Raw genomic sequence first — 26,804 nt, 5'->3', positions numbered from 1 at the left:
TGTACATGGAACAAGCTGCCAAAGGAAATGGTGGATACATCAACACTGATAAATTTGGATAGGAAAGGTTTTGAGGGATATGGACGGCCAAACATAGGCAAATGAGACTAGCTTACATGGAACTCTTTGTTGGCACGGAGTAGAGTCATTGTCATACAACACTATAAGCAGAGAAACAGGCCCTTCTGCCCATCTTGTCCATGCTAGCCTGGTCTTCTTCTAGTCCCATGTACCTGCTCCCAGACCATAGCCCTCCATACCCCCCCATCCATGAAGCTGTCCAAACTTGTCCTAAATGTCACAATTGAACTTGCACCTATCTCTTCCACTAACAGCTCCTTCCACACTCACACCACCCTCGAAGTGAATAAGTTCCAATTCATATTCCTCTGAGATATTTCACCTTTCACTCTAAACCTATTACTAATTCTAGTCTCACCCAACCCAAGGGGGAAAAAGCCTGCGTATATTTACCTTATCTATAGCCCTGATAATTTTGTATACTTCCATATGATCTCCTCTCATTCTCCTGCACTCCAGGGAATGAAGTCCTAACTATTTAACCTTTCCCTATAACTCAGATCCTCAGGTACTGACAACATCCTTAGAAATTTTCTCTGCCCTCTTTCCAGCTTATTGTTAATTTTCCTGTAGGTAGATGAGCAGATTAACTGGGTCAAGGACCTGCTTCTATGCTGTATGACTCCATCTACATAGCACTTTATTTAAGCAAGATAAGAACTATTTTTCCCTCCATAGTAAGTAGTTTTCCTCCTAATTTTTTGGCAATAAGATGTATAGATTAGAGTCCTTCAATCATTCTGTACTACATTTACAACATGCACATTTCACTGGTAATAATTCACTTGTAATGGTGAAGTGCAGGCTTGTAAATGTCAGCGTGGAAAGCAATTTCTCCCTTGGGCCTTGTTATGGCCATGTGCTGGGCTGCATAAACCTGTTGGATTAAACTAGTAGCAATTTAACACGTACCATTTAGATTCTGTCAAGTTCAGATCTGAGAAATTCAAAGTGAAAGCTATTACTCCACATTTATAAAGCTACGAGAAGCGCTGTCATCAATCTCTGAACTGTATCCGATTATTAAAACATACATCAACACACTTTGAGTGATGATAAATTTGGAGTTCTGGGTGGGATGTTCCAACAGTCATCTATTCTGAATCAGATGTTGACACTAAGGCTAGTCCTGGCAGTGTTATCCAGTGAGCTGCTCTCATCTGTCCACGTTTGGCCCATAGCCTCCTAAACCTCTCCTATCCGTGCACTTGACTAGATGGCTTTTAAACACTGCTGGTGTGCCCACCTCTATTTCTTGCAGCTCATTCCAAATCTTTGCATGAAGAAGCTACCTCCCTGATGTCACTTTTAAGTTGCTCACCTCTGATCATAAACCTCTGTCCTCCTGTTCTTAGCCTCCCCTTCCTGGGAAAAAGACTATGTAGTTCATCCTATCTATGGCCCTCATGATCTAATATACCTCTATAAGGTCACTCATCAATCTTGTTTGTTCCAGGGTATAAAATTCTAGTCTATGCAACTTCTCCTTGTAACTCAGACCCCTAAGTCCACACAACATCCTGGTAAATCTTTTCTACAAGAACTGCAGTAGTTTATTCAACAGCTGAGCACAAGATGGACTTTATACTCTTAAAATAATCGAGGGACAAAGTGTAAAATTGTATATAATTTATGTTTTTCTTGTGAATGCTGTTTATACGATGCCATGTGACTGTGATGCTGTGGCAAGGGATTTTCATTGTACCTATGTACACATGGATTTGTGCAGATGACAGTAAGTTTGACTTTGACTTTAAATGTAGGTTAAATGGGCTACTGGATCAGTTCATAAATGGCAGAGCAGGATCTTAGGGCCTTGTGCCCTTCCTCCTGTTCCTGCCTATTGTGTTTGTATCCCAGATTGTTTTATCATCTGCTTTAAAAATAGTACTTTAAATCACAATTTTAAACACAAGGGATTCTGCAGACGCTGAAAATCTTGAGCAACACGCACAAAGTGCTGGTGGAACTCAGCAGGTCAGGCTGCGTCTATGGAGGGGAATATGCAGTCAAATGTTTTGGGCCAAATCTTAATATAGGGTTTTGGCCCAAAAAGTTAACCGTTTATTTGCCTCCATAGACGCTGCCTGACCTGCTGAGTTCCTCCAGCATTTTATATGTTTTGAACCAGCTTGTACGATGTTCGATTTGGACCTTCGGAGGATCACCAACTAACTCCAACGGGCTTCAGTATTCATTTCCAAGCCTCCCAATTTGGACCTTCAGAGGATCACATCATCACTACCTCCTCCCATAGATGCTGTCTGGCCTGCTGAGTTCTGCCAGCATTTTGTGTTTTTATGTACGATGTTCAGTTTGTGGTGGAGTCCCATAAGCATATGATTTGGACTGATCCAGTTCTATAGATGAACTGCACTGTAAGAGGTGGTGTCCTTTACGTGTGACCATTATGACTTAAGCCGCAGTATCTTGTGGTACACACTCTGCTCTAGCTGTGGGGATTGTGAATCATGATGACTTGGCCCTGCACTTCCTGATATTCTCCAGAAGAGGTCACAGTTAACCAATTTGCCTCTGTAGTCCAACAGCTGCTCCCACTGGGCTGGAACAGAACTGCAAAATCAATTTCAGATTACCACAGCGCACATTGTGAAGGCAAGTTTGTTGCATGTCGTGAGTTAATGTTATGTGGAAAGGTCAAATTAATGCTCACGACCTTGATATGCTTTCATATTGTTATATAAATACTGTTTGCCTTGGGATTGGAGGATGGGAACAGATTGCACACACACTGAGTCTAACAGCAACTGCTGCTGAGAAACCATTAGTGCAGTGGAAGATGCAGAAAGGGAAGGGGAAAGAAGTAGTGTCACTACTAAACATGAATTACAAGATTCTCTCCAAGGTGATTCACCCAGAGCAGACTTGTGCCACATGCAGGAATAAGACAGCTGACAGCATTGTGCTTCTCATGGGATACTGTTGCCTCTGTACAGGACAGTGGGTGGGAACTTGCCTGATTATCTTAGGCCAGAAGAAGAGCTTGGACAGGATATAATATATGTACTTGATAGACATGCTCTCCAAAGTGAGGTTTTGGGAGGGAATCTGTAATTGGATACAAGTGCCCTACTTGGACATCAGAATCAGAATCAGAATTACTCTAGGTTACAATAAAAGTAAATAAATTGTGCAAAAGAGGAATAGTGAGGTCGTATCCATGGACCATTCAGAAATCCGACGGCAGAGGAGAACAAACTATTCCTAAAATGTTAAGTGTGGGTCTTCAGTCTCTGTACCCCGTCCTTGATGGTAGTAAAGAGAAGAGGGCATTTCCCAGATGGAGAGGATCCTTAATGACAGATGCCTCCTTCTTGAAGCACCGCTGTTAAAAGATGGTGGGGAGGACTGTGTCTGTAATGGAGCTGGCGGAGCCAACAACTCTCTGCAGCCTCTTACGATCCTGTACATTGGTGACTCCATACTAGGCAGTGATGCAACGAGTGAGAATGTTATCCACCATATGTCTTTAGAAATTAGCTAGAGTCGTTGACTACATACCAAATCTCCTCAAACTCCTAATGAAGTTTAATGAAATATGGTAATGCAGTCCAAGTTAATGGGTGAGAAATGGGAAGATTCCCTTCACATCTGGAGTTAGCAAAGGCTGCTCTTCTCTTCTGTTTTAATTGTGTTGCACACAGCCTTCTGCCAAATCCATCAGGAAAGACATGGGTATAAGAGGGGTGACAATCCCAGGCAGCAGAGGCACTCAGGCCGAAGCCTTTATTATTATATGGACAATGTTCTGACTGGTTGGTCCACAGACAAATAAGCAACAGCAATCCACATGGGGCTTTGGTTTAATGTCTCATCAGAGTGTTGATTCTTCCAAGGGCAGGGCACTCTCTCTGTACTGCCCGGTAATGGGCTCAAAGCTCTGGAGTAAGGCTTAAACCCAAAACTTTCTGCAAGGAGAGAGTCACCTACTGAGCTGTACTGTGAAATCTACATCGCTGAACAACCTCACATGTCATAAGGAGAGGTTGGGTAAAATTGGGTTATCTTCTCTGGATTGTGATTGACTCATTCTCACCCCCAAATAGGAACAGTCTGGTCCACTTTGGTGGCTCAGAAAGAGAGTCTCCATCTCTGAACTGCAAACTACAGAAAGGTGACAAGTTCAGTCGCAGAATATGCAATCAAAGTCTGTCTGGCTTAGGGAAGGTCGGAGGAAAATATTGGTTAGCAATACCATTGATGGTCTTGGACACTCAGACATATGCAGAAATCAGTGCAAATTCTCTCTTGGCAAAGGGAACTGGTTTGAAACACTGAAACTAAAGGTTTCTACTGCTGGACCCTCATCACCAAGGATATGCCCACTTCTCATTACTAACATCAGGGAGGAGGTACAGGAGCCTGAAGACGTACACTCAACAATTTAGGGATAGCTTCTTCCCCTCCAACATCAGATTTCTGAACAGTCCATGAACTCATGAACTCACTATTTTGCTCTATTTTCACACAACTTATTTATTTTTTACATTTCTTTTTCTAAGTCATATTAAGTTTTTCTATGTATTGCACTGTACTGCTGACGCCAAGCAATAAATTTCACAACATATATCAATGACAATAAACCTGGTCCTGATTCTTGTTCTGGAAAAGGTAAAACAATGAAGCTAATCCTGCTTATGTGACCCAGGATGTATATTTTACATGTCAGCATCTCCAAGCAGCTACAAGACGGGTTAATACTGAGATGGTAATCCAGAAGCTTGGATCAAAAGATCATCAGAAGATGGTCTGGCTTCAAATTCCATTGTTATTCAGTTAAGTGAATAAATCCAGGATGGAAGGTTAGAATCAGGAATATTGACAGTGAAACTACTGCATTATTGTTTTAAAAAGGCAACAGGTTAGCTAATATCCTTCTGAGTCTGAAATCTGCTGTCCAATGGAACTCCACCCATAGTAGAGTGGCTGACTGTTAAATGCCTCAGCAAGACACTCAGTTCAGGGGGTGATTAAGGTTGGGAATGCTATGGATAAGGAAGTATAAAATAAATAATCAGTTATGTGCTATAAGGAGAGGTTGGATAAACTTGGGTTGCTTTCTCTTAGTTGTGAAGGTTGAGTGGAGATCTGATTATGACAGGTGCAGATAGAGCAGATGGCCTTTTCCCCCCCAAAGGATCAGAATGTCTAATACTAGAGGGCATGCATTTAGAGTGATAAGGAGTAAGTTCAAAGGACATGTGTGAGGCAAGATTTTTTTTCACACACATTGATGGATCCCTGGAGTGCATTGCCAGGGATGATGTTGGAGGCAGATATGATAAAGGTGTTTAAGAGCTTCATAGATAGGCACATGATGTGCAGAGAATGGAGGGAGATGGACATTGTGTAGGTCATACAGCATTACAGCACAGAAATAGGCTCTTTGGCCCATCTAGTCTGTGCCAAACTATTAGCTAGTCTCAACTGGACCACAGCCTCTCATAACCCTCCCGTCCACGCACTTATCCAAATTTCTTTTAAATGTTGCAGTCGAACCCACATTCACCATTTTGGCTCTCTGACTGAAATTGTTCCCCCTCAGTTTTCCTTTCACCTTTAATCTCTGACCTCTAGTTCTAGTCTCATTGAAAATGCCTGCTTGCATTTACCCTATCTATACACTCATAATTTGTATACCACTATCAAATCTCCCCTCATTCTCCCTCACTAAGTAGAAGGGATTAGTTTAGTTAGCTTGGCTCAAGATCTTGGCTGAAGAGGCAGTTCCTATGCCACACTGTTCTTTGTCACCTGGAATGTCATTTTGTTGGAGCTTAAATGTATTGAAATTGATATTGAAGAATTGACCATTTTCCCCCAGATGTATGTTACTCAAGCTAGGAAAGCAAAAACTGTAAAGTCTTTCTTAGTTGATGAATAAATTGACTTAGCTGCACATTGCATCTTCAGTATGTTTGCCAGATGTGCTTTGCTGCTAACTAGAAAGTTAAGCAGTACACCACAATTCAGATCTGAAGGTTTTTCCTTACCAGGGGTACGCAAGATGTTTTCATTCCACTGGTCACTGCTGGGAATGGGGCGGAGGCTGGGGAGAGTCCCTTTGGCCTTGGTGTCACTGCTGATTACCTTCTCAGCAACAGGGTCTAAACTGCTGGAAAGCAGAGAATCTATAGGACAGGAGGCAACATGCGGAGTTACTCAGTCTTCCATGTTCTAAATGTAATTCAAATAGTACTGAGCACACTATAAGGATCAAGAAACACATTCTTAACTTGGAATTGTCCTTTGGATGAGAGCAGAACATTCCTCATCAATCAACGCATGAATGGGCTTGCTCTTTATAAGTCTTTGTTCCTCCAACCTCAATGTTGAAATCAAGAGCCTCCATCCTGTCTACTATCATTTCTTTCCCTCTTCTCACCTTCCCATGTTACCTCATAAACTTCCCACAGCCCTCCATTTAGGAGGAACCTCCAACCTCAAAGCCTAACAATGCTCACAGTTTGACACACTGAGTGTCAGGGGGCAAAAGTGAGGGTAGTTGCTATTACTAAGGTCTGAAGGTTGATAAGTCACCTCTACCAGTTGGTGTACACCCCAGAGTTTTGAAAGAGGTAGCTGAAGAGATTGTGGAGACATTAGTAATGATCATTCAAGAGTCACTAGATTCTGTAATGGTTCTGGAGGACTGGAAAATTGCAAATGTCATACTATTCTTTAAGAAGGGAGGGAAGCAGAAGAAAGGAAATTATGGGCCAATTAACCTGTCTTCAGTGGTTGGGAAGATATTGGAGTCTATTATGAAAGATGAGGTTTAGGGGTACCTGGAGGTGCATGATAAAGTAGGCCAAAGTCAACATGGTTTCCTTAAAGGGAAATCTTGCCTGACAAATCTGTTAGAATTATTTGAGGAAATAACAGGCAGGATAGGCAAAGGAAAGTCAGTGGATGTTGCTTACTTGGATTTTCAGAAGGCCTTTGACAAGGCGCCAAAAATGATGCTGCTAAACAAGAGCCCACGGTACTACAGGGGAGAGAGACTAGTATGCATAGAAGATTGGCTCACTTTCAGGAGGCAAAGAGTGATTGTTCCACAGGGGTCGGTAATGAGACTGCTTCTTTTCACATTATATATCAATGATTTGGGTAATGAAATTAGGGCTTTGTGGGCAAATTTGCAGATGATATGAAGGTAAGTTGAGGGACGGGTAGTGTTGAGGAAGCAGGGAGTCTCAAGAAGGACTTAAGACAGATTAGAAGAATGGATAAATAAGTGGCAGATGGAATACAGTGTAGGAAAGTGCATTGTCATGTATTTAGTGGAAAGAATAAAGGTTTAAATATTTTCTAAATGAAGAGAAAGTTCAAAAATCAGAGGTGCAAAGGGACTTGGGAGTCTTTGTGTAGGATTCCATAAAGATTAACTTTCAGGTTGAGTCAGTGGTAATGAAGGCAAATGCAATATTAGCATTCATTTCAAGAGAACTGAAATATATGAGCAAGGATATAATTCTGAGGCTTTATAAGACATTGGTCAGACCAGACTTGGAGTATTGTGAGCAGTTTTTGGCCCCTTATCGAAGAAAAGACGTGCTGGCATTGGAAAGGATCCAGAGCAGGTTCACAAGAATGATTCTGAGAATGAAAGGATTAACGTACAGTATGAGGAGTGCTTGATGGCTCTGGGCCTATATTCACTGGAGTTTAGAAGAATGATGGGAGATCACATTGAAACCCATTGAATATTGAACGGCCTAGATAGAATGGATGTGGAAAGGATGTTTCCTATTGTGGGTGAATCTACGACCAGAGGGCACAGCCTCAGAATAGAGGGTTGCCACTTAGAACAGAGATGAGGAGGACTTTCTTTAGCCAGGGGTTAAAGAAATGCACAGGCAGGCACCTCCCAGTCTCCGCCCAAGTAAGAGGAATTATCTACCACTCATTTTGAACTCACTACCAGTAGCCTATTTTAACCCAGCTCTCAGCCCCAATCCTTGTTCACTCATTGAACTAACCAGCCTCAACCAGTTGCTCCTAGCCTTCCATTACCTTGATGCCTGTGGTGTTCAGTACCTGTTCTCTCGTTTTGTGGCCCCTTATAGCTTATTATTTTGTGGTTTATTATTAAAATTTTCGCTCACTGCTAAATCATCTCTGCTGCTCTGCTTTTGGGTCAAGCCTCCTCTACGTCTCCTTACAGACGGTGGCGAATCTGTGGAATTCATTCCCACAAGCGGCTGTGGAGCCAAGTCATTGAGTATATTTAAAGCGTAAGTTGATAAGTTCTTGATTAGTCAGGCCATCAAAGGTTACAGGGAGAAGGCAGGAGAATTGGGTTGAGAGGGATAATAAATCAGCCATGATGGAATGGCAGATCAGACACAATGGGTTGAATGGTCTAATTCTGATCCTATGTCTTATGATGTTATACAGATCATAACACCCAGCCTACCACAACAAAAGTGAACACCTGCAGAAATTTCAACCTTTATATCTCTGGAGCATTTGCATCAAATGTAACTCCTCACTAAGAGGCCACTTACTATACTGTGGCCAAAGATGAAATGATGATCTGCAGTAAAATAAATACATTTCAGACAGTGTGGGCTAGAAATAAAGAGGTGTGATGAAAAGGTTGATACATTAACTTTGCTCCTCTTGCCACAGATGCTGCTTGAGCTGTTGAGTATTCACAACAGTTTCTATTTTTCTTCAGATTTCCAGAATCTGTGGCACTTTATTTTTGAGGTATTTAACCTCAATTCCTTTGGCCTTAGGGTAATAAATACCTGGGAGGTGCATACATACAGATTAAGTTAAGAGGGAAACCAAGGGCTGAATTTAACTTGATTGTAATGGTATTTTAACAAAAGATATAGGAGCAGAATCAGGCCATTCGGCCCATTGAATCTGCTCCACCATTCAATCATGGCTGATTTATTTTCCCCATAACCTTTGATACTCTTACTAATCAAGAACCTATTAACCTCTGCTTTAAACATACCCAATGATTTGGCCTCCGCAGCTGTCTGTGGCAATTGACAAAGTTACATCAAGGTCAAAGGAAAATTCACCAAAGTAATCATATATAACCATATAACAATTATAGCACAGAAACAGCCTGAGGGACATCCAAATGATGATCAATATATATGCAGACCCCTCCTCTTGAATGTTTCAAATCTCAGTGCAATTCACTGCCAAAACACCACCAATGAAAGGGAAAGTACTTACAGTGGAGATTTGAAGATTTCTCTGGGGCTGCCACTGGCTGTTGTGTAGGACATGCCACCTTGTACTTACCAACACTTTCTTGCCCACTGCCCACTAGTCCATTCAGGCTGGTGGAGGCACCACTGGCTGAAACAGCACGCGGTGGACGCTTGCCAGGAACCTTAACTGTGGTCCTGAGTAGATCAATCTCTTTTCCATGGATGTTCTGCATATAATCCTGCAGCAAGAGATGAGCATTCAGCAATGTTCACCAGGTTTAGTGGTATCTCATTCTCAGACTCTAAGAGCACATTCAACTGTCTCTAGGTGGCAAACTAGCAGTGTCCCCTCACCTGTTCTAGACATGTTCTCATGATAGTTGCAGAATCTCCCACCACTCCTGTCTGCTGTGACCAAATCCAGGGACACTACAAGCCTGTAAGGAGGTGTGGGGAGCTGCAGGGAGACCCTGGGGGATACAGGCGATACAGAGTGAATTTCTCAAAGACATAGAAGGAGAACCTTGAAAGCCCACAGATGGAGAACCTCAACCCTAGGGAGAGACTGAGGGAGACCCTCATCTGGGAGAGAATGAGGGAGACCCTAAGTCCAGGGAAGAGTTCAAGGAAGACCTTCAGTCGAGGAGAGACACTGAGGGAGACCCTGAATTCTTGGGGAGAGACCAAGGGAGACCTCAGTTTTGGGGAGAGATCGAGGGAGGCCCTTGGGGGAAATGCAGGGAGGGCAGAATTTCAGCCAATCATTTCTAATTTGGAAAACCTGCAAGAAAATACAAGCACCCTGTCTTCTACTAAACAGAACAACATCTGGGAGTCTTGAACTGCCCCATTGTTCTCCCGGAATCCTTTTAGAGAACACCAAGTTGCATTCAACGGCACTTTACTAGCAGTCTAATATATGTCTGTTCATCAAGAACAGCACCACCTTCATGTCAGGAGGAGGTCAGAAGCAATATTAATTAAAATCATTTCTATTTCATTCACAAACTTAATGTGTACTTACATGCAAACTAGGATGGTAGGACAAAATACCATTGTTGCAAAGCGTCACATACTTCTTCTTCCACTCCTTATTTAGTGTGTTTCCACTTCTCTTCAACAGCACCCCCTGTGAGAAAACACACCAATGAAGACCAGGATTCAGTGGCTGCCAGGTGAGAACAACCTGCTTACCCCACTGCTGTTAGCTTGAGTGACCTTGAAATTGGGATCTTTCTTGTTGTAACAGCACAGGTCACACTAACACAGGAACTTGGCAGGTCAAGCACCATCTATGTAGAGGAATTATCACTACCCCTCATCAGGACTGGAAAGGAAGGGGACAGAAGCTAGAATAAGGTGGTGCAGGGACAGGAAGGAGTACAATCTAGAAGTGATAGGCGAGACCAGGCGAGGGGGAAAGTGGGTGGGTGGGGGAGGGGGAATGTGAGAAGCTGGGAGGTGATAGGTGGAAGAAGTAAAGGGCTGAAGAAGAAGGAATCTGATAGGAGAGGACAGTAGACCATGGAAGAAAGAGAAGGAGGAGTGAACCAGAGGAAGTGAAGAGAAGGGTAAGAGGGGAGCCAGCATGAGGACTGGAAACAGAGAGAAAGAGGGAGTGGGGAGAGATTACTGGAAGCTGGAGAACTCAAATGTTGTTGCCATTAGGCAGGAGGCTACCCAGATGGAATATGAGGTGTTGCTCCACTAATCTGAGTGTGACCACCAACATGTCAACTTGGGAATAGGAAGTTGAATTGAAATGGATAGCCACTGGGAGACCCTGCCTTTTGTGGCATATAGAGTGAAGGTGCTCGACTATACGATACCCCAATCTACGTTGAGTCTCACCAATGTAGAGGAGGCTGCACCAAGTTACAGTAGATGACCCTGGCAGACCTGCTGGTGAAGTGTCACCTCACGTGGAAGGACTGTTTAAGGGCCTGAATGGTAGTGAGGGAGGTGGTCTAGGGGCAGTTCACAAGGATAAGTGGAGGAGGGAGATCAGTGGGGAGGGATGAGTGGACAAACAGAGAGCGAGAGTGGGGGTGAGGAGAGAAGATGTGTTTAGTGGTAGGATCCGGTTGTAAATGGCAGAAGTTATGGAGAATGATGTGCTGAATACAGAGGCTCGTGGGCTGGTAGGCAAGGACAAAAGGAACCCAGTGTGGTGCAATGACAGTGTTTTTTCAAATGTTACAAAGATGGACCAGTAGTAGTCATGGGATCCACTACAAAGGCCCATGGATACAGCAGTAAATGCAAGAAACTTAAAACAGAAGTCTGGAGATATTTGAGAAGCCATGGAATTAATTTTCACAGTTCACAGTTGCAGCAGAAAGACTGGACAGGTGCATGATGGAAACAAGTCTAAAGACATATAGGAGCTGATTGGGTAAAGATGATCAGTACTATTTTCTTGCATGGGGTGGGGGGGGGGGCAAAACACTGAGACAGACTAGTTGAGCCAATTGGACTGTTTTGGAATTAAACTCCATATACCGTAATACTATGGTACCAAAGACATTCCCACATCAACAAGCACTAATAAGAACAATCTGTGCACTCAAGAGAGAGACAAGTGAATATTTGCCACAAAGAAAGAGCCAACTGAACCCAGATGCAAGAGGTCACCTGACTGACTTGACCTCCCCTCGTCCCTTCTCCACACACCCCACCCTTACTCCTTTCCCATGGCCTAAGGAACATTTAAATGACACCCATCTGATATGGGAACACAAAATGGGAAACTGACCAAAATAATTAAGAATCAGCAGGTAGAGATAGTAATATGCCTGAAGTCATTTTCAGATAGGTTTTAAAAAAACACAATTGGTGTTTATAATGTAAAGGAACAACCTTTCACAAAGGTAAAGTTGAATTTGAGTACTGTGTGCAGTTCTGTTTACCTACTTACAGAAAAGAGTACACAGAAAATTTACAAGGACGTTGCCAAGAATTGAGGACCTGAGCTTTAGGGAAAGGTTGAATAGATTAGGACTATTCCCTGGCATGTAGGGGAATAAGGGGAGATTTTGTAGAGGTATCCAAAATTATGAGGGATGTAGTAGGATAAATGCAAGCAGGGTTTTCTCACAGGGGTAAGGTGAGACTAGATCTAGAGGTCAAAGGTTGAAGGTGAAAGGTGAAATATTTAAAGGTGAACCTTCACTCAGAGAGTGGTGCAAATGTGGAATGAGCTGCCAGAGGAAGTGTTGAATAAGGGTTTGATTTCAACACTTAAGAGAAAGTTGGATAAGTACATGGATGGGAGGGGTACGGAGGGCTAGGTTCAGGTGCAGGCAGATGGGACTAAGCAGAATAATAGTTTGATATGGACTGGACAGGACAAGGGACCTGTTTCTGTGGTGTAGTACTCTATGGGCCTAAAGGTGAATTATGACAGAACTGGAATTGACAGCTACACAGCAGAGGGTCCTGAGAAACTTGTAGCAGCAGCATCAAACACAATTTCAGATCAGGCCGTGAATGGAGATATTAGAACAGGTGACCAGAGTTTGGTCAATGGGAAGTGTCCTAGGAGCATCACAGAGGTGGGGAGAGAGGCAGAAAGGTTTTGGGAAGGGATTCCAAAGCTTGAGACACAGACAGCTGAAGGCACAGTCATCAATGGCAGAGTGCTGAAAATCATGGTTGAAGAAGATGCTGGAATTGGAAGTGCAGAGATTGGGGGTGGGGTGATTTGTAGGAATGGGAGAGGATGCAGAGACGGGGACTGGATTGAAAACAAGAGTCTTAAGATTGAAATGTTGTTTAACCAGGAGTTTGGGTTGTTTGGTGAGGACAGGAGAGATGGATGAAAGGTCTCACTGCATGTTAGAACAAGGCAGCAGTGTTTTGGGTGATTAAATCATTACCTAGTAGAAGGTTGAGGGGGGATTTGATAGAGGTATTTAAAATTATGAGGGGGATAGATAGAGTTGATGTTGATAGGCTTTTTCCATTGAGAGTAGGGGAGATTCAAACAAGAGGACATGAGTTGAGAGTTGGGGGCAAAAATGTAGGGGTAACACGAGGGGGAATTTCTTTACTCGGAGAGTGGTAGCTGTATGGAATGAGCTTCCAGTAGAAGTGGTAGAGGCAGGTTCGATATTGTCACTTAAAGTAAAATTGGATAGGTATGTGGACAGGAAAGGAATGGAGGGTTATGGGCTGAGTGCGGGTCGGTGGGACTAGGTGAGAGTAAGTGTTCGGCATGGACTAGAAGGGCCAAGATGGCCTGTTTCCGTGCTGTAATTGTTATATGGTTATATGGTTACTTCTTAAACAGGAGATTGGGCAGGTGGTTTGACATTTTCTGGAAGGTGGTACAGAGATAGCAATGCAAATTGAGAGTCTCAGAGTGTGGGAACATCTGGAGAATTAGAATCCAGAACTGGAACAGGGGAAGACAAGATTTGGGATACTTGGCTGGAAAAGGCTAAGTAGGCTAGGTGGAGTGAAGCCATGGAAGGATTTGTAAATAAGGACATGAATTTCGATGTCAATCCCCTGTTTGCCAAATCGATGGAAATCAGTGGGAGTAACTAAGGAGTCTGGCATAGAAGGATTTGCAGCTCCTCAGTATGGCCATTTGCAAGGTGCTACTGGGCCTCTTCCTTAAAGCTGTGGATCAAAGAGCTCCCCCTTAACCTTTTGGAAGAGGTAATGTGAGTACATCACATCCCACTTCATGGAATGGATTCTCAATCAGAAGATGATCTTGGAGGGATCTAAGACAAAGACCAAGGCCTGCCAGCTCTCCACCTCTTGGAGTTCCTTCCTAACATCCACACCCTTGACTGCAACAGGAGAAGATTCTGCAAGCATGTCAGAAGTTGACACAATTCTTACTGACCCTGTCTTGGTTTCTGAATACCTTTTCACATGAAGGATCTCTTGATGATTTCCTTAATTGCTTCCTACTAGTGCTTTGGGAATCAATGAGGGACTTCATCATTCTCCAACCTGGCTAAGTCCTTCTTTAGCTCCTCGATAATCTCTGTGATCAGCAGCTTGACATTCAACTTCCAACTCCTGCTGCCTGCCTTCTGGTCTTTCTGTAGGTAAGACTCAGCCTGAAGGAGGTCATGGCCAGTTTAATGTAGAGGTCCATGACTACCAGATGCTTCAGTTGTCCCAAGTCAGCCCCAGCAGTCGCTTTTGTGTGAAAGTGACTGTAGCTAAGTTGTGGTGCAGCTATAAGTAGACTCATTTGGTATGGATCAGTGCTGAAACCCACCTGCTTAATTGGGATGGCACGGCCACTTCCAATGTTATCCGCCTTACTGTCCAGACTCCTCCTTTCCGTATCGCTTCCCCGCCGAGCCTGTGGAGGGAGCAAAAACACAGTATTATAGGCAATGCTACAGGGCCAGCTCTTAACAAAAGCTGTTTCCTTGGAGTCCCACTGTAACTGAACAAAACAGCCCTGAGTGGGTTAATCTGGTCTCAATCATTAGAATAGCACTGAAAGAGGGCCACACAGTACGTAACCTTAAGCTGTTCCAAACCTTGAAATGAGGATAATAGTTTTGTGCTGCTGACTGTTTCAGAGGTCAGTTAAGAGTCCATCATACTCTTGAGACAGAAGTCATGCACAGGCCAGACATGGTAAGGCTGGCAGATTTCCTTCCCTGAAGAACATCAGTGATACAAGAGTTTTTCTGACAATCCAATGGTTTCACGGTCACCATTACTGATGCTAGATTTTATTTTGTCCCCAAATTCCAGATGAAAATTGGTAAAATTGGTTTATTATTATCACATGTGCCGAAGTACAGTGAAAAACATGTTTAGCATGCCACTCGTACAGATCATTTCATTACAGCAGTACATTGAAGTAGTATAAAAGAGTGCAGAATAAAGTGTAACTACGACAGTGCAAGTGCAGTTCAAGTAAACAGTAACATGCAAGGACCATGATGAAATAGACTGGGAGATCATGAGTCCGTCTTACCTTACTAGGGAACAGTTTATTTGATTAACTGAATCTAACTATTTAATTACTTGATTAACTGAATTTCAATTGTCACTGCCACAGTTTAACCACAACTGTTGCCACTATGCTACCCCCACCCCGTCAGCCAACTACATACAAAAGTGTATCACAGTTATAACACTGCATGACCACAGCTGCTTCCCAGACATCCTTCCTGTCCTCCCCGAATATTGATAACACCACCGCATGCTTCCTGTTCTGCAGCAGGTCTCATTCCTCTATCACCACATTAGGGTTGACCAATGCTGCCTTCCTACAGCCTCAGCCCATCTCTTCACTCAACATACCCCCTTCAGGAGGATCTACATCAACAAATCTTTGCCCTGCTTTGGTGGTGGAGATTTCACTCAACCTGATCCTGCCTTCTGAGACATCCTCCCAAAGCTGCTGTTCCTTCTCTTTTGAAAAATAATTCTCAAATCTCCATTTATTTCTGTCCCAGTGGTCCTTTCTCCCCCTAACACTGATTAATGAAGCAATGACAGACATTTCAATATACTAAAGGTGCTGTAAAGACTGGACGTTGTTGATGCTTTCTGTCATAGTAACAGCGAGCTGGCGAGGGTGGAATTGAAGGCAACATGGATGGGGATTGGTTATTGGACTGAGCAAAGAGTACTGTGGGATACTACAGGGATCAGTTTCACTCTTGCCCTTCATCATCTAGCAACAAATTAGCTCAGGGCACCAAATGTCATAATTCCAAGTTTGCTAACAATAGTGTCACAGAGTGATACTGCACAGAAATAGGCCCTTTGGTCCAGCTTGCTCGTGCCAATTGTGTTGCCTAGCTAGCTAGTTTCATCTGCCCATTTTTGACCCTTAGCCCTATAGGGGTAAGGGGGGAGGGGGAAGAGGGTGAGAAAGAAGGGAGGGAGGGAGATAGAGGAGGCAGAGATAAAGTAAGTGAGAGGTAAGCAGAGAAAGAGACAAACAGAGAGTGAGAGAGACTGAGGAGAGAAATATATAAAGAGGGAGAGGGAGGCACATGGAGGGAGGCAGGGGCAAGGAGACAGAGGTGAAGGGGAAAAGCAGGTAGATGACAACAGTGGGAGATAGAGAGAGTGCAACAGTGAGAAAGGCAGTGGAGAGAGAGCAGCACATTCTAGAATTATAAATATTCTTCTTTGTTAAATGTTTCCTTCTCACAGTAATTATTGTGTGGATTGCAATACAAGGATCTAAGAATTGTCTGTAATAATCCACGGGTTGTGGAAGTCCTGATTCACACACCATCTGAGCCAAAGGATAACATTTCTTGGCTTGGTGGTTAAAGCACTTGTCAGGACTGAAGAGGATTAGTTGATGTACTTTGATATTTTGGCAGCATAATACAGTTAAAAGCTTTAAACCTCCTATGGAGAGCAAACTGCTCGCATTATACAAAGCAACTAATAACAGGTGCACTATCCTTACTGACAGTATGATGTCCTGTATAAGAATCTAGGAAGCAAATAAATAAAGCCTTCTTCCTAGCTTTGATAATAGGGCATGTAACGGGTTTCCCTCAGCTCCACGGGATAGAGTCAATTCAATTCAAACATATGGGCTTAACAGGATAGATACAAAGATGGTGCTTCACTTGGCTGGAACCAGGAATTGCAGACTCAGAGCAAGGAGGATGGCCATTCAGATGAGAAGAATTTCTTTTCATGTAGGGGGACCCAGAGTATTTCCTGGCTTAAAGTCAAAAATGACCTGGAGAGCTGTCATCAGAATGGGAATCCAAAACCACGGTCGCACTTAAAGTTCAATCCTCAAATGGAGCTGAGCAGTACTGCGTTACATAGTTGTACAGTACAGAAACAGGCCCTTTAACCCACCACATTGTATCATGTACATTAATCCTATTTACCCACATTACATCTGTAGCTTTCTATGTCATGACAATTCTTGTTGACTTGTTGAGATGTTTCTTAAATGTTGAATCTCTGCCTTCAGCATCCTCTCAGACAGATTCCTGTCACCCCCCTTCTCCCCACCCCGGAAAAAAAAATTCTTCCCTCATATCCCCTCTAAACCTCTCATCTTAATGGTGATGCCATAGCATCTGTCATGCCAATAACACAACAGTGGTGGGGCTCATCAGCAACGTTGAGATGGCCTACAAAAAGCAGGAGGAAGAACTCGAGACCCAGTGCCATGTAAAAAGCCTCTTCTTCAATGTCAATAAGACAACGGAGATGGTTATCATCTCCAGGGGAACTCACACCACTCACGCCCCTCTTTGCATCAGCAGCACAGCCATGGAAACCGGGAGCAGTTTCAAACTCCTGGGAGTGCACATCTTACACAATCTCTCTCGGTCCCAGAACACATACTGCACAATGAGGAAAGCTCACCAACACCTCTACTTTCTGAGGAGGCTGAAGAGAGCAGGATTATGTGCACCTGCTGTATACGCATGTCATTCTACAGGTACACACTGGAGATAATCCTAACACACTGTGTCACTGCATGGTACAGACAATGCTCTGCGGCAGACAGGAAGCCTCTACAACAGGTAGTCAAAACTGCCCAACACATCACCGGTACCAGCCTAACCACCACCAAGGACATACAGTATATACAAAAAGGTGCCAGGAAAGGGCCAATGATATCACAAAGGATTCCTACCCACCCTGATCACCCTGCTGATCAACATGTCCACCCACTAACCACCCCTCCACACCCCCAACCACCATTTCTTTATCATTTCCTATCAAGTCACCTTGTGTACAGATGCTCCTGTGCCTAGTGTCACTTTATGGATATAAATCAATCTATGGATATAAACTATCTTATGTATTTATGTTTATTGTATTTTGTTATTATTGTGTGCTTTACCCTATTATGTTTTTTTGTGCTACATTGTATCTGGAGTAACAATTATTTTGTTCTTCTTTACACTTGTGTACTGGAAGTGACATTAAGCAATTTTAAATCTTGAATCTTAAACCTGCACTCTCTTGTTTTAGACACCCCCACCAAGGCAAAAAGATTTGTATTGGCTACACCTCTATCAGGTTATCCCTTGTCCTCTTCCACCCCAGGGAAAACAAACCTAGCCTACCAATCTCTCCTTATAACTCTAATGCTCCAACTCAGGCAACATGCCAGTAATTTCCTCTGCACTCTTTCCAGTGCAATAACCTTCCAGAAATGTACACAATACACCACCTTTGATTTGTAAAGTTGTACCACAATGTCAAAGCTCTTGTATTCTATGCGATGACTGATGAAAGCAGGCATCCCATGTGCCTTTTCCACCACTGAGCCTTCAAACCCCAGATTTTCATCGTTTCGTTATATAATGGCTTGGTACGGCAACTGCTCTGCCCATGACCACACAAAACTGCAGAGAGTTGTGGACGCAGCTCAGCACATCACAGGACTACACTCTCCTCTATGGACTTTGACAACATGTAAAGCAGCCAGTGTAATCAAAGACCCCACCTACCCAGGATATTCGCTCGCCCATCAGGCAGAAGATACAAAAGCCTGATAGCAGGTCCCAACAGGTTCATGACAGCTTCTATTCGACTTTTAAAAGACTCTTGTATGGTCAGATGGACTCTTGGCCTCACAATCTACCACATTATGATCTTGCAGCTTATTGTTTACCTGCACTGCATTTTCTGGCAACTTTATTCTGCATTGCTATAGTTTCTGGTTCAGTGCAGTGTGTAATGATCTGATCTGTATGAATATTGTGCAAGATAAGCTTTTTACTCTATCTCGGCACATGTGACAAGAATAAACCAATTCCAGTACCAGTACCATCAGGAGCAGTGCCAATCATTGCTCACAATTACAACAGTGCATGGTGTCAAATCCCAAGGTGGCACTTGAACCAAGTTACACATCAAGTGAGCATGCTCGGACAAGTGGTGGAGCGGATCTTTGGAAACTGCTCGTGATCTGATCTGCTTCCTGATAGCCTCTTACCGGGCAAGTACTTACTGTGAAAAGGCTGGGGCGTCGCTTCGAGTGCTTGCGGACAGAACCAGGGGTCCCAGAAACTTGAGAAATGTCGGCTGCCAGTTCCCGGTGACTGATGTTTGGAGTGGAAGGAAGGGATGAGGAATACTCACCCATGTTACCACCGTTGCTTGCCTGTAAAAGATACAGTGTGGCAGGAAACAGAGGAAAAGGAACAAGGAATCAGCTTTACAATCAGAAATATTAAGCACTTCAAGAAACACTGGATTTGAAGATAGTTAAACACACATACCAATGGATCATAGCATGATATTGTATGTGCCATGTGCACTCCCTCTTTGCACCTAGCCACTGGTTTGTTCACTGAACCCATACAAAACTAATAAAGAATTCATGATCTTTGTCCTATGTCCTTCCTGTATGGTGGTTAAGAAGGAGTATGGTGTGTTGGCCTTTTTTAGTCATGGGATTACCATGAGGTAATGTTGCAGCTGTATAAAACTCTTGTTAGACCACTCTTGGAGTATTGTGTTCAGTTCTAGTTGTCTCAATGTGGGAAGGATGTGGAAGCTTTAGAGATGGTGCAGAGGATATTTACAATCATAGTGTGGTAGTGAAGTGGTTAGCACAATTGCTTTACAGTGCCAACGGTCCCAGTTCAATTTCCACCACTCTCTGTAAAGAGTTAGTATGTTCTCCCCGTGGCTACGTGGGTTTCCTCCCATATAAGACATACAGGTGAGGATCAGTAAGTTGTGGGTATGCTGGAAGCATTGAGACACTTGCAGGCTGCCCCCAGCATTTCCACAAACTGTTAGTCTTTAATGCATACGATGCACTTCATTGTATGTTTTGATATTCATGTGACAAATAAAGCTAATCTTTAAAAGTGAGTGGAATGCACTGGTAGAGGCAGATACATTAGGGACATTTAAGAGACTCTCAGATAGGCACATGGATGCAAGAAAAATGGAGGGCTATGAGGAAGCCAAGGGTTAGATTGATCTCGGAGTAGGTTAAAAGGTCAGCACAACATTGTGGGCCAGAGGGCCTATACTGTGCTGTAATGTTCTATGTTAATATATTATGAGAAGCCATGGGCTTGTAGCTATGTACACCCATTTGATTTGTTCTGGAGGAACTGACCAGGTTCTCAATCCAAAATATTGACCACCCCTCTCCCTCCACATATGCTGCCTGACCACTGAGTTCCTCCAGTGATTTGTTGGCTCCACGTTACAGCATCTGAAGTCCCTTTTGTCTTCAGATATAGTTGAACCTCATACATGGAGTGTGGCATCAAGGGGGCTGACACTACTCAGGCTGCCCACAGAGCACACAAGGAAACTCCAGAGATCGGCAAAGCCAGCCGCTACAAGGTGCGACCAGAGGAGATCGAAGAGGAGAATCCACAGTTCTGTATTGGGGATCACTGATACCAGTGGGATGGGACACAGAGGAAGAACAATTCATTCACTTGCTGGATTCTACACAACTTCTCAACTTTAAAAAAATATTATTTGCCCACAGCTTGTGCGGTAGGGATGTGCACATCCCTAGCTACTCCTGAACAGTGGCTTGCTGGGCCATTTCAGAGAGCAATTGGCAGCTAACATGCTGCTGAGATTCTGGAGTTTACAAACGTTGGTGAACCAGGTGAACTTGGACAGCAATCTAGTGCTTTACAAACACAAATAATTACACTAATCTTTAATATTTGAAATTGTTTTAATGATTCAGGTTTAAATTTCCTAGCTGCGATGGTGAGATATGAACTCGAGCTGATGGGTTGAAAAGTGCAGTTCTCTGGGAGCAAGTCTAGCAACTTAGCCACTGTGCTACTATATATACCAACCACACCAACTAACAATCAACTGGTTGCAGCCACCAATGGAGACCTCTTCAAGGTCAGGATATCTGTGGGATGACCCACTTCGTATTGGAAGTTAGGAATGAGTTAACCCTCTGTGGCGAGACCTGTCCAGTGTTTGTCCATACTCTCTGAATGTCCAATCAGCCTGGATCATTAGCAGGTAGACTTCTGTCTGAGGGAAACAATTCTTCCCACTAAGATGATGGTAACGCTGCACAACACCTCAATGCTGAGTTGCTCCAGCATTTTGTGTGTGTTGTTTGGATTTCCAGCATTGCAGATATGTGGTTGGATTATAGCACCTCAAGAGATGAGCTAGTGACTAGATACCACTGACTCTCTCAGTGCAGTACCAAGGGAATGCTGTATAGTCAGAGGTACCATCATTTGCCAGAGGTGTTAAACCAAGATCTTTTGTAAATGGATTTAAGATATCTTACAGCATCACTGATTTGGTGGAAGGAAGTTTCTCACAGTGTCCTGGGGCAGATATTTACCCCTCAATCAAGCAGCTAGCATAGCAGTTAGCATAACGCCATTACAGTGCCAGCAACCTGGGTTCAATTCCCACTGCTGTCTATAAGGAGTTTGTTTGTTCACTCTGTAACTGTGTCGGTTTCCTCCTGGTGTCCTGGCTTCCAAAGGCATATGGGTTAGTAGGTTAATTGGTCACATGCACACAAGAGATTTTGCAGATGCTGAAAATCCAGAGAGGCGCACACAGAATGCTGGAGAACTCAGTAAGTCAGGCAGTATCTATGGGAATGAATATACAGTCCATGTTTCAGGCTGAGGGTCTTCTTCAGGACTGGAAAGGAATGGGGAAGGCCAGAATAAAAAGCTTGGGGAGAGGGGAAGGAGGATAGCTAGAAGGTGATTGGTGAAGCCAGGTGGGTGGGAAAGGTAAGGGGTTGGAGAAGGAGGAATCTAATAAGAGAGGAGAGTGGACCATGGGAGGAAGGGAAGAAGGAGGGCCACCAGGATGGCAGAGGTGATAGACAGGTGAGGAGAAGAAGTAAGAGGCCAGAATGGGGAATAGAAGCAGAGGGAAGGGAATTGGAAAATAAAATCTGGAAGGAGAAATCGATGTTCATGCCATCAGGCTGGAGAATACCTAGACAGAATATGAGGTGTTGCTCCTCCACCATGAGAGTGGCCTCATTGTGGCAAAAGAGGAGGCCATTGTCTGATATGCCAGAATGGGAATGGGGATAGGAATTAAAATGGTTGGCCACTGGGAAATTCCACTTTTAGCAGATGGAGCTGAGGTGGTCAACAAAGTAGTCCGTAATTTACGTCGGGTACATGGTCACATGCCTCTGAAGGGCCTGTTATTGTGCTGTTATCTCTGAATAAAATAAATAAAAGCAACATCATCACAACAAGCCACCTGGTCATCATCACATTGCTGAATGAAGGAGCTTGCTGTGCTGTAGTTCCCACTTCATAACAGCTACAACTTCAAGAATTGTAGATGTTATCAAAGATACTCGCTACCCAGGCCATGCTCTTTTCTTGCTGCTGTCATCAGGTAGAAGGAACAAGTACCTCAGGACTCGCACTGCCAGGTTCAAGAACAGATACAATTCATCAACCATCAGGCTCTTGAACAAAAGGGGATAACTACACACATTCTATTTCCAATGTTCCCACAACTGATGGTCACACTTTAATGACTCCATCAAGTTAATTCATGCTCTCATTAGTTATTGCATTTGTACAGTTTGTTATCTATTGATCCTGTTTGTAGTTGCCTGCAGAAAAAGAATCTCAGGGTTGTATGTGGTGATATGCATGTACTCTGATAATAAAGTTTTACTTTGAACTTTGAAGAATGTGCTATTGGCTGTACAGTATTTTGAGGTCCCTGACAGGCACAACATAAACCCAAGTCTTCCTCTAAACCAGTGCTTAGTATGGCAAAAATCCAACAGTACTCCAGCATGCCATTGGATATACCCATGGCCAGAATCTGCCAACCAGTGGGTAACTGAGGATAATCTGAGTGAGGATACACAATCCACACTGAGAAAGGAGAACCTAGAGTGGTGCCAATTGCTTCTCGTCAAGAAGGCACCAAGTTGCAATGTCTATCGAGGCTGTGGTTCAGACTTAGTTGTTTTTTAGGTTCATAGGGATGGTTTCGGAGACAGAGCAAGGAGTTAGGGCTTAGGGATAGGGATGTGTGAGAGTCAGAGGTCAGGCCAGAGTCCAGGTTGGAGCACTCCACGGTTAAAGGCCAGTAATGCGCATGGACAGATATCGGGTCAGCAAGCATCATGGACAAAGTTCAGCATTGAGGAAGGCTAGTGACTCCCCCCCCACCCCACCCCTTGGTTGATGTGTCCTGGGTTCAGAGGTCTATGTGGCCAGGAGACACAAGGGCCAGTGACCCCCTGGATCAATGAGTCATTGAGTCTGAAGTTCAAGGCCTGGAGCTTGGGGTCCCGTCACTGGTGAATCCTAGTGTCGATAGTGAAGATTGAAGCCTGAACATTGAAGACCAAACTCAACAAGTCTGGAAGTCAAGGATCGATGGCCAAAGCCCTGGGTTTGTGAGTCCACTAGAAAGTTGAAGGCTTGATGCCCGCGAGTCCACTGGAGGCTGGAGGCCCAGAGGCAGACTGGGGTCCTGGGGTTGGAGGTGTGTTGTTGAGTTGTTGTTGTTTGTGTTGCTCTGCTGAATACTGTGGGCATGCTATGTTAGCAGCAAAATGTGTGGCATCATTCAGCACATCTTTACATTATGTTGGTTGTTAATGCAAATGACTCATTTCACTGTATGTTTTGATGTATGTGATAAATAAATAAATAACTCAAAACTTGAACCTGCTCAGTCGTCTCATTTGGAGGATCTCAAGTAACGACAGCAGCTTGACACACAACTGCCCAAAACACATCGTGCAAGCATTGATTCAATTCAGTCCCAAGGTGCTGACACGGACTGATCTGCCAGGGCTTGCACTGATTAATTGATTGAAGAACATATCCTGCATTCTATTGATCCAGAGCAGCCAAGAGCTACATAGCCCATTATTAATCCTTAATGGCAAACAGAACAGGCTTGATTTTCAGCCCAGGAGTATATCAAACATAATTGCCGTTTCGTTTGCTGAGAGGTGTGTGACACCTTAATTACATGCCTGACTCCAAAGTGTAAATTGTTAATTTTCACAAAAGTAATGGATACGCAACCACAGGTGATATCGGTGATACTGAATCGGGTCCATCGCTCAACCTTTGCTGAGCCAGCACTGTTTAGCAGGGCCTGGAATTCAAAGATAGACAAGGATTTCCTGACCTGGTTTTCTCCCACATTCCAAAGACATACAGCTTATGGTTAGTAAGTTGTGGGCGTGCCATGTGGGCAACAGAAACATGGCAACTTTGGTGGGCTGCCCCTAGCACATGCTTGGTCTTCTTTAGTTGTTAATGCAAACAATACATTTCACTGTACATTTCGATGTATATGTGACAAATTAATCATTAACCTTTTATCTCCATTCTGGACACCTCAAAGTACTTAGCAACTAAGGAAACATTTATCAAGAACATTTTTTTGGAGGAGATGCAGTAGCCAATTTTTGCACAGCAAGCTCAGACTGTTTGTCTTTGGAATTGCTGGCTGATGGATGAATATTAGTCAAGGAACCAGGGAGAATTCTCTGCACCTCTTCAAGATAGTGCCATGGGAGATTTTCACACAACCATAGAGGGCAGGCAGTGGTCTTGGTATCACATTTTATCCAAAAGATGGTTCCAGATTGAATTTGAAAGGGATAGCATTGCATATTAGTGCAGTGGATTAGCATATAAGAATGGAAGAATTAGGAGCAGGAGATTACTTGGCCTTCAAGCCCACTCCAACACAGACTAACATCATGACAGATCTTCAACCTCAATGCTGCTTTTCTGTTTTATTCTCATATTCCCCAGGCCCAGCACACTGAATTACCAGTTACTCCCATTCTGGTACCATGCAGGAGACCTAATGGGGCTTATTTAAGGAATGATCTTAAGGCATTGGATGCAATTCAGAAAAGGTTACTGGAATGAGTGAGTCATCATTTAAGGAAAGGTCTGATGGGTTGGGCTTATATACACTGGAGTTTAGAAGAGTGAGAAAGGACTTGTGATTCATCGAGTCATAGAGTCACACAGTATGGAAACAGGTCTTTTGGCCCAACTCATCCATGCTAACCAAGGTGTGCACTTTTGACCTGTATCCCTCTAAATCTTTCCTATTCATGTACCTGTCCAAATGTCTTTTAAATGTCATTATTGGTCCTGCCTCAACCACTTCCTCTGGCAACTTGTCTGAAGAAGTTGCCTACTCAGGTCCCTGGTAAGTCTTTATATTCTCACCTTAACCCTACAGCCTGTAGTTTTTGGCTCCTATGCCCTGGGGAAAAGACTGCATGCATTCACTCTATCCAAGCTCCTCATGATTTCATACATCCCTATAAGGTCAATATACCTATAGAAGGACTGAACTGAAACATATAAGATCCCAAGGAGCTCTGACAGGAAATTGTAGAGAGGAAGTTTTCTCACGGAAGAAGCCAAAACTAGGAGTCACAGTTTAAAAATAAAGGGTTGTCCATTTAAGCTAGAGATTAGATGAAAGTCTCCCTGTAAGGATGGTAATCTTTAAAATGCTCTTCCTCATGAAGCAAAGTCAAGAGGGGATTGAAAGGTCACCAGGGGCAGGTGGCAATACAAAGATGAGGTGACAATGAAGTCACAATAACCTTCCTGAATGTTGGAGAAGGCTTGAAGAATTGAATGGCTTGCTCCTGAATCCTATGTCTGTATGTCTTTGATGTAAAGACCTCCAGGTCCTTTCACATACAACCTAGTGGACACAAGAGATTCTGCAGATGCTGGAAATTTTAAACAACACACACAAAATGCTGGAGGAACTCAGCAGGTCAGTCAGTATCTATGGAGGAAAATAAACTGTTTATGTTTTCAGGTGGAGACCCTTCATCAGTCCTCATGAAGGGTCTCGGCTTGAGATATCAACTCTTTATTTCTCTCCATACTCAACATCGTGGACAGTTTCTTGTGACTCCCTGATACAGACCAGCAAGTGAGTCAATAACTGGGTTACAGCCAATTTGCAAAACATTTGGAGCACAATACCAGTGGTGGATAGCTAACATACCCCACCTCACTCTCACTTTCTCACACTCTCATTCTCACCTGACTGCTGTGAGAGGCAGAGACTGGGACGGAGCCAGAAAAATGGCTTGGAGAGCTCGGCAGAGACTTGCATGATGTGACAAAAAGGTGCTGCTGCTTCTTAATGGCTGAGACCTTCTGGGCAACTGAAAGAGAAACAATAGTGAGGGCTCCCATAGCAAGAGTCTGGAGATGCTGGAACTTGAAACAACACCTAGTCTGCTGGAGGAATTTAGCAGGTTGAGCAGCATCTGTGGAGGGGAGGGGGGAGAGGGAGGAATTGTCAATATTTTAGCATTGAGGCAGATTTTTGACCCAAATACCAACAATTCCTTTCCCCTCACAGATACTGCACAGCCCACTGAGTTGCTCCAGCAGACTGTTGCTCTCATAAAGTTGATGATGAGAGGTAATTGGTAGTTGGTTTAATGTTGTCAAATGTACAGAGATACAGTGATAAGCTTTTGTCTGCATGTCATCCAGACATATCATTATATAAGTACATCTCACATTATAAGTATTGTACATCAAAGTAATACAAATG

At 43.6% G+C, this 26,804-nt stretch overlaps 1 protein-coding gene across 2 annotated transcripts in view; it reads right to left on the bottom strand.

The window, feature by feature from the left end:
• The window catches only part of LOC132384818 (arf-GAP with GTPase, ANK repeat and PH domain-containing protein 1-like), a 210,046-nt gene that overhangs the window by 60,346 nt on the left and 122,896 nt on the right, over nucleotides 1-26,804 (bottom strand). For both annotated transcript variants that reach the window (XM_059956372.1, XM_059956371.1), the window contains exons 7-12: nucleotides 26,282-26,406; nucleotides 19,225-19,377; nucleotides 14,524-14,610; nucleotides 10,306-10,410; nucleotides 9,373-9,520; nucleotides 6,096-6,233 (exon numbers count right to left, since the gene is read on the bottom strand). In XM_059956372.1, the coding sequence (XP_059812355.1) occupies nucleotides 6,096-6,233; nucleotides 9,373-9,520; nucleotides 10,306-10,410; nucleotides 14,524-14,610; nucleotides 19,225-19,377; nucleotides 26,282-26,406 (756 nt within the window). The remainder of the gene's footprint in view (nucleotides 1-6,095; nucleotides 6,234-9,372; nucleotides 9,521-10,305; nucleotides 10,411-14,523; nucleotides 14,611-19,224; nucleotides 19,378-26,281; nucleotides 26,407-26,804) is intronic.

Source organism: Hypanus sabinus, chromosome X1, assembly GCF_030144855.1.
Source record: "Hypanus sabinus isolate sHypSab1 chromosome X1, sHypSab1.hap1, whole genome shotgun sequence".
Taxonomy (NCBI): Eukaryota; Metazoa; Chordata; class Chondrichthyes; order Myliobatiformes; family Dasyatidae; genus Hypanus; species Hypanus sabinus.
Note: the sequence above shows the minus strand (reverse complement) of the source record. Positions and strands in the feature narration are given on the sequence as shown.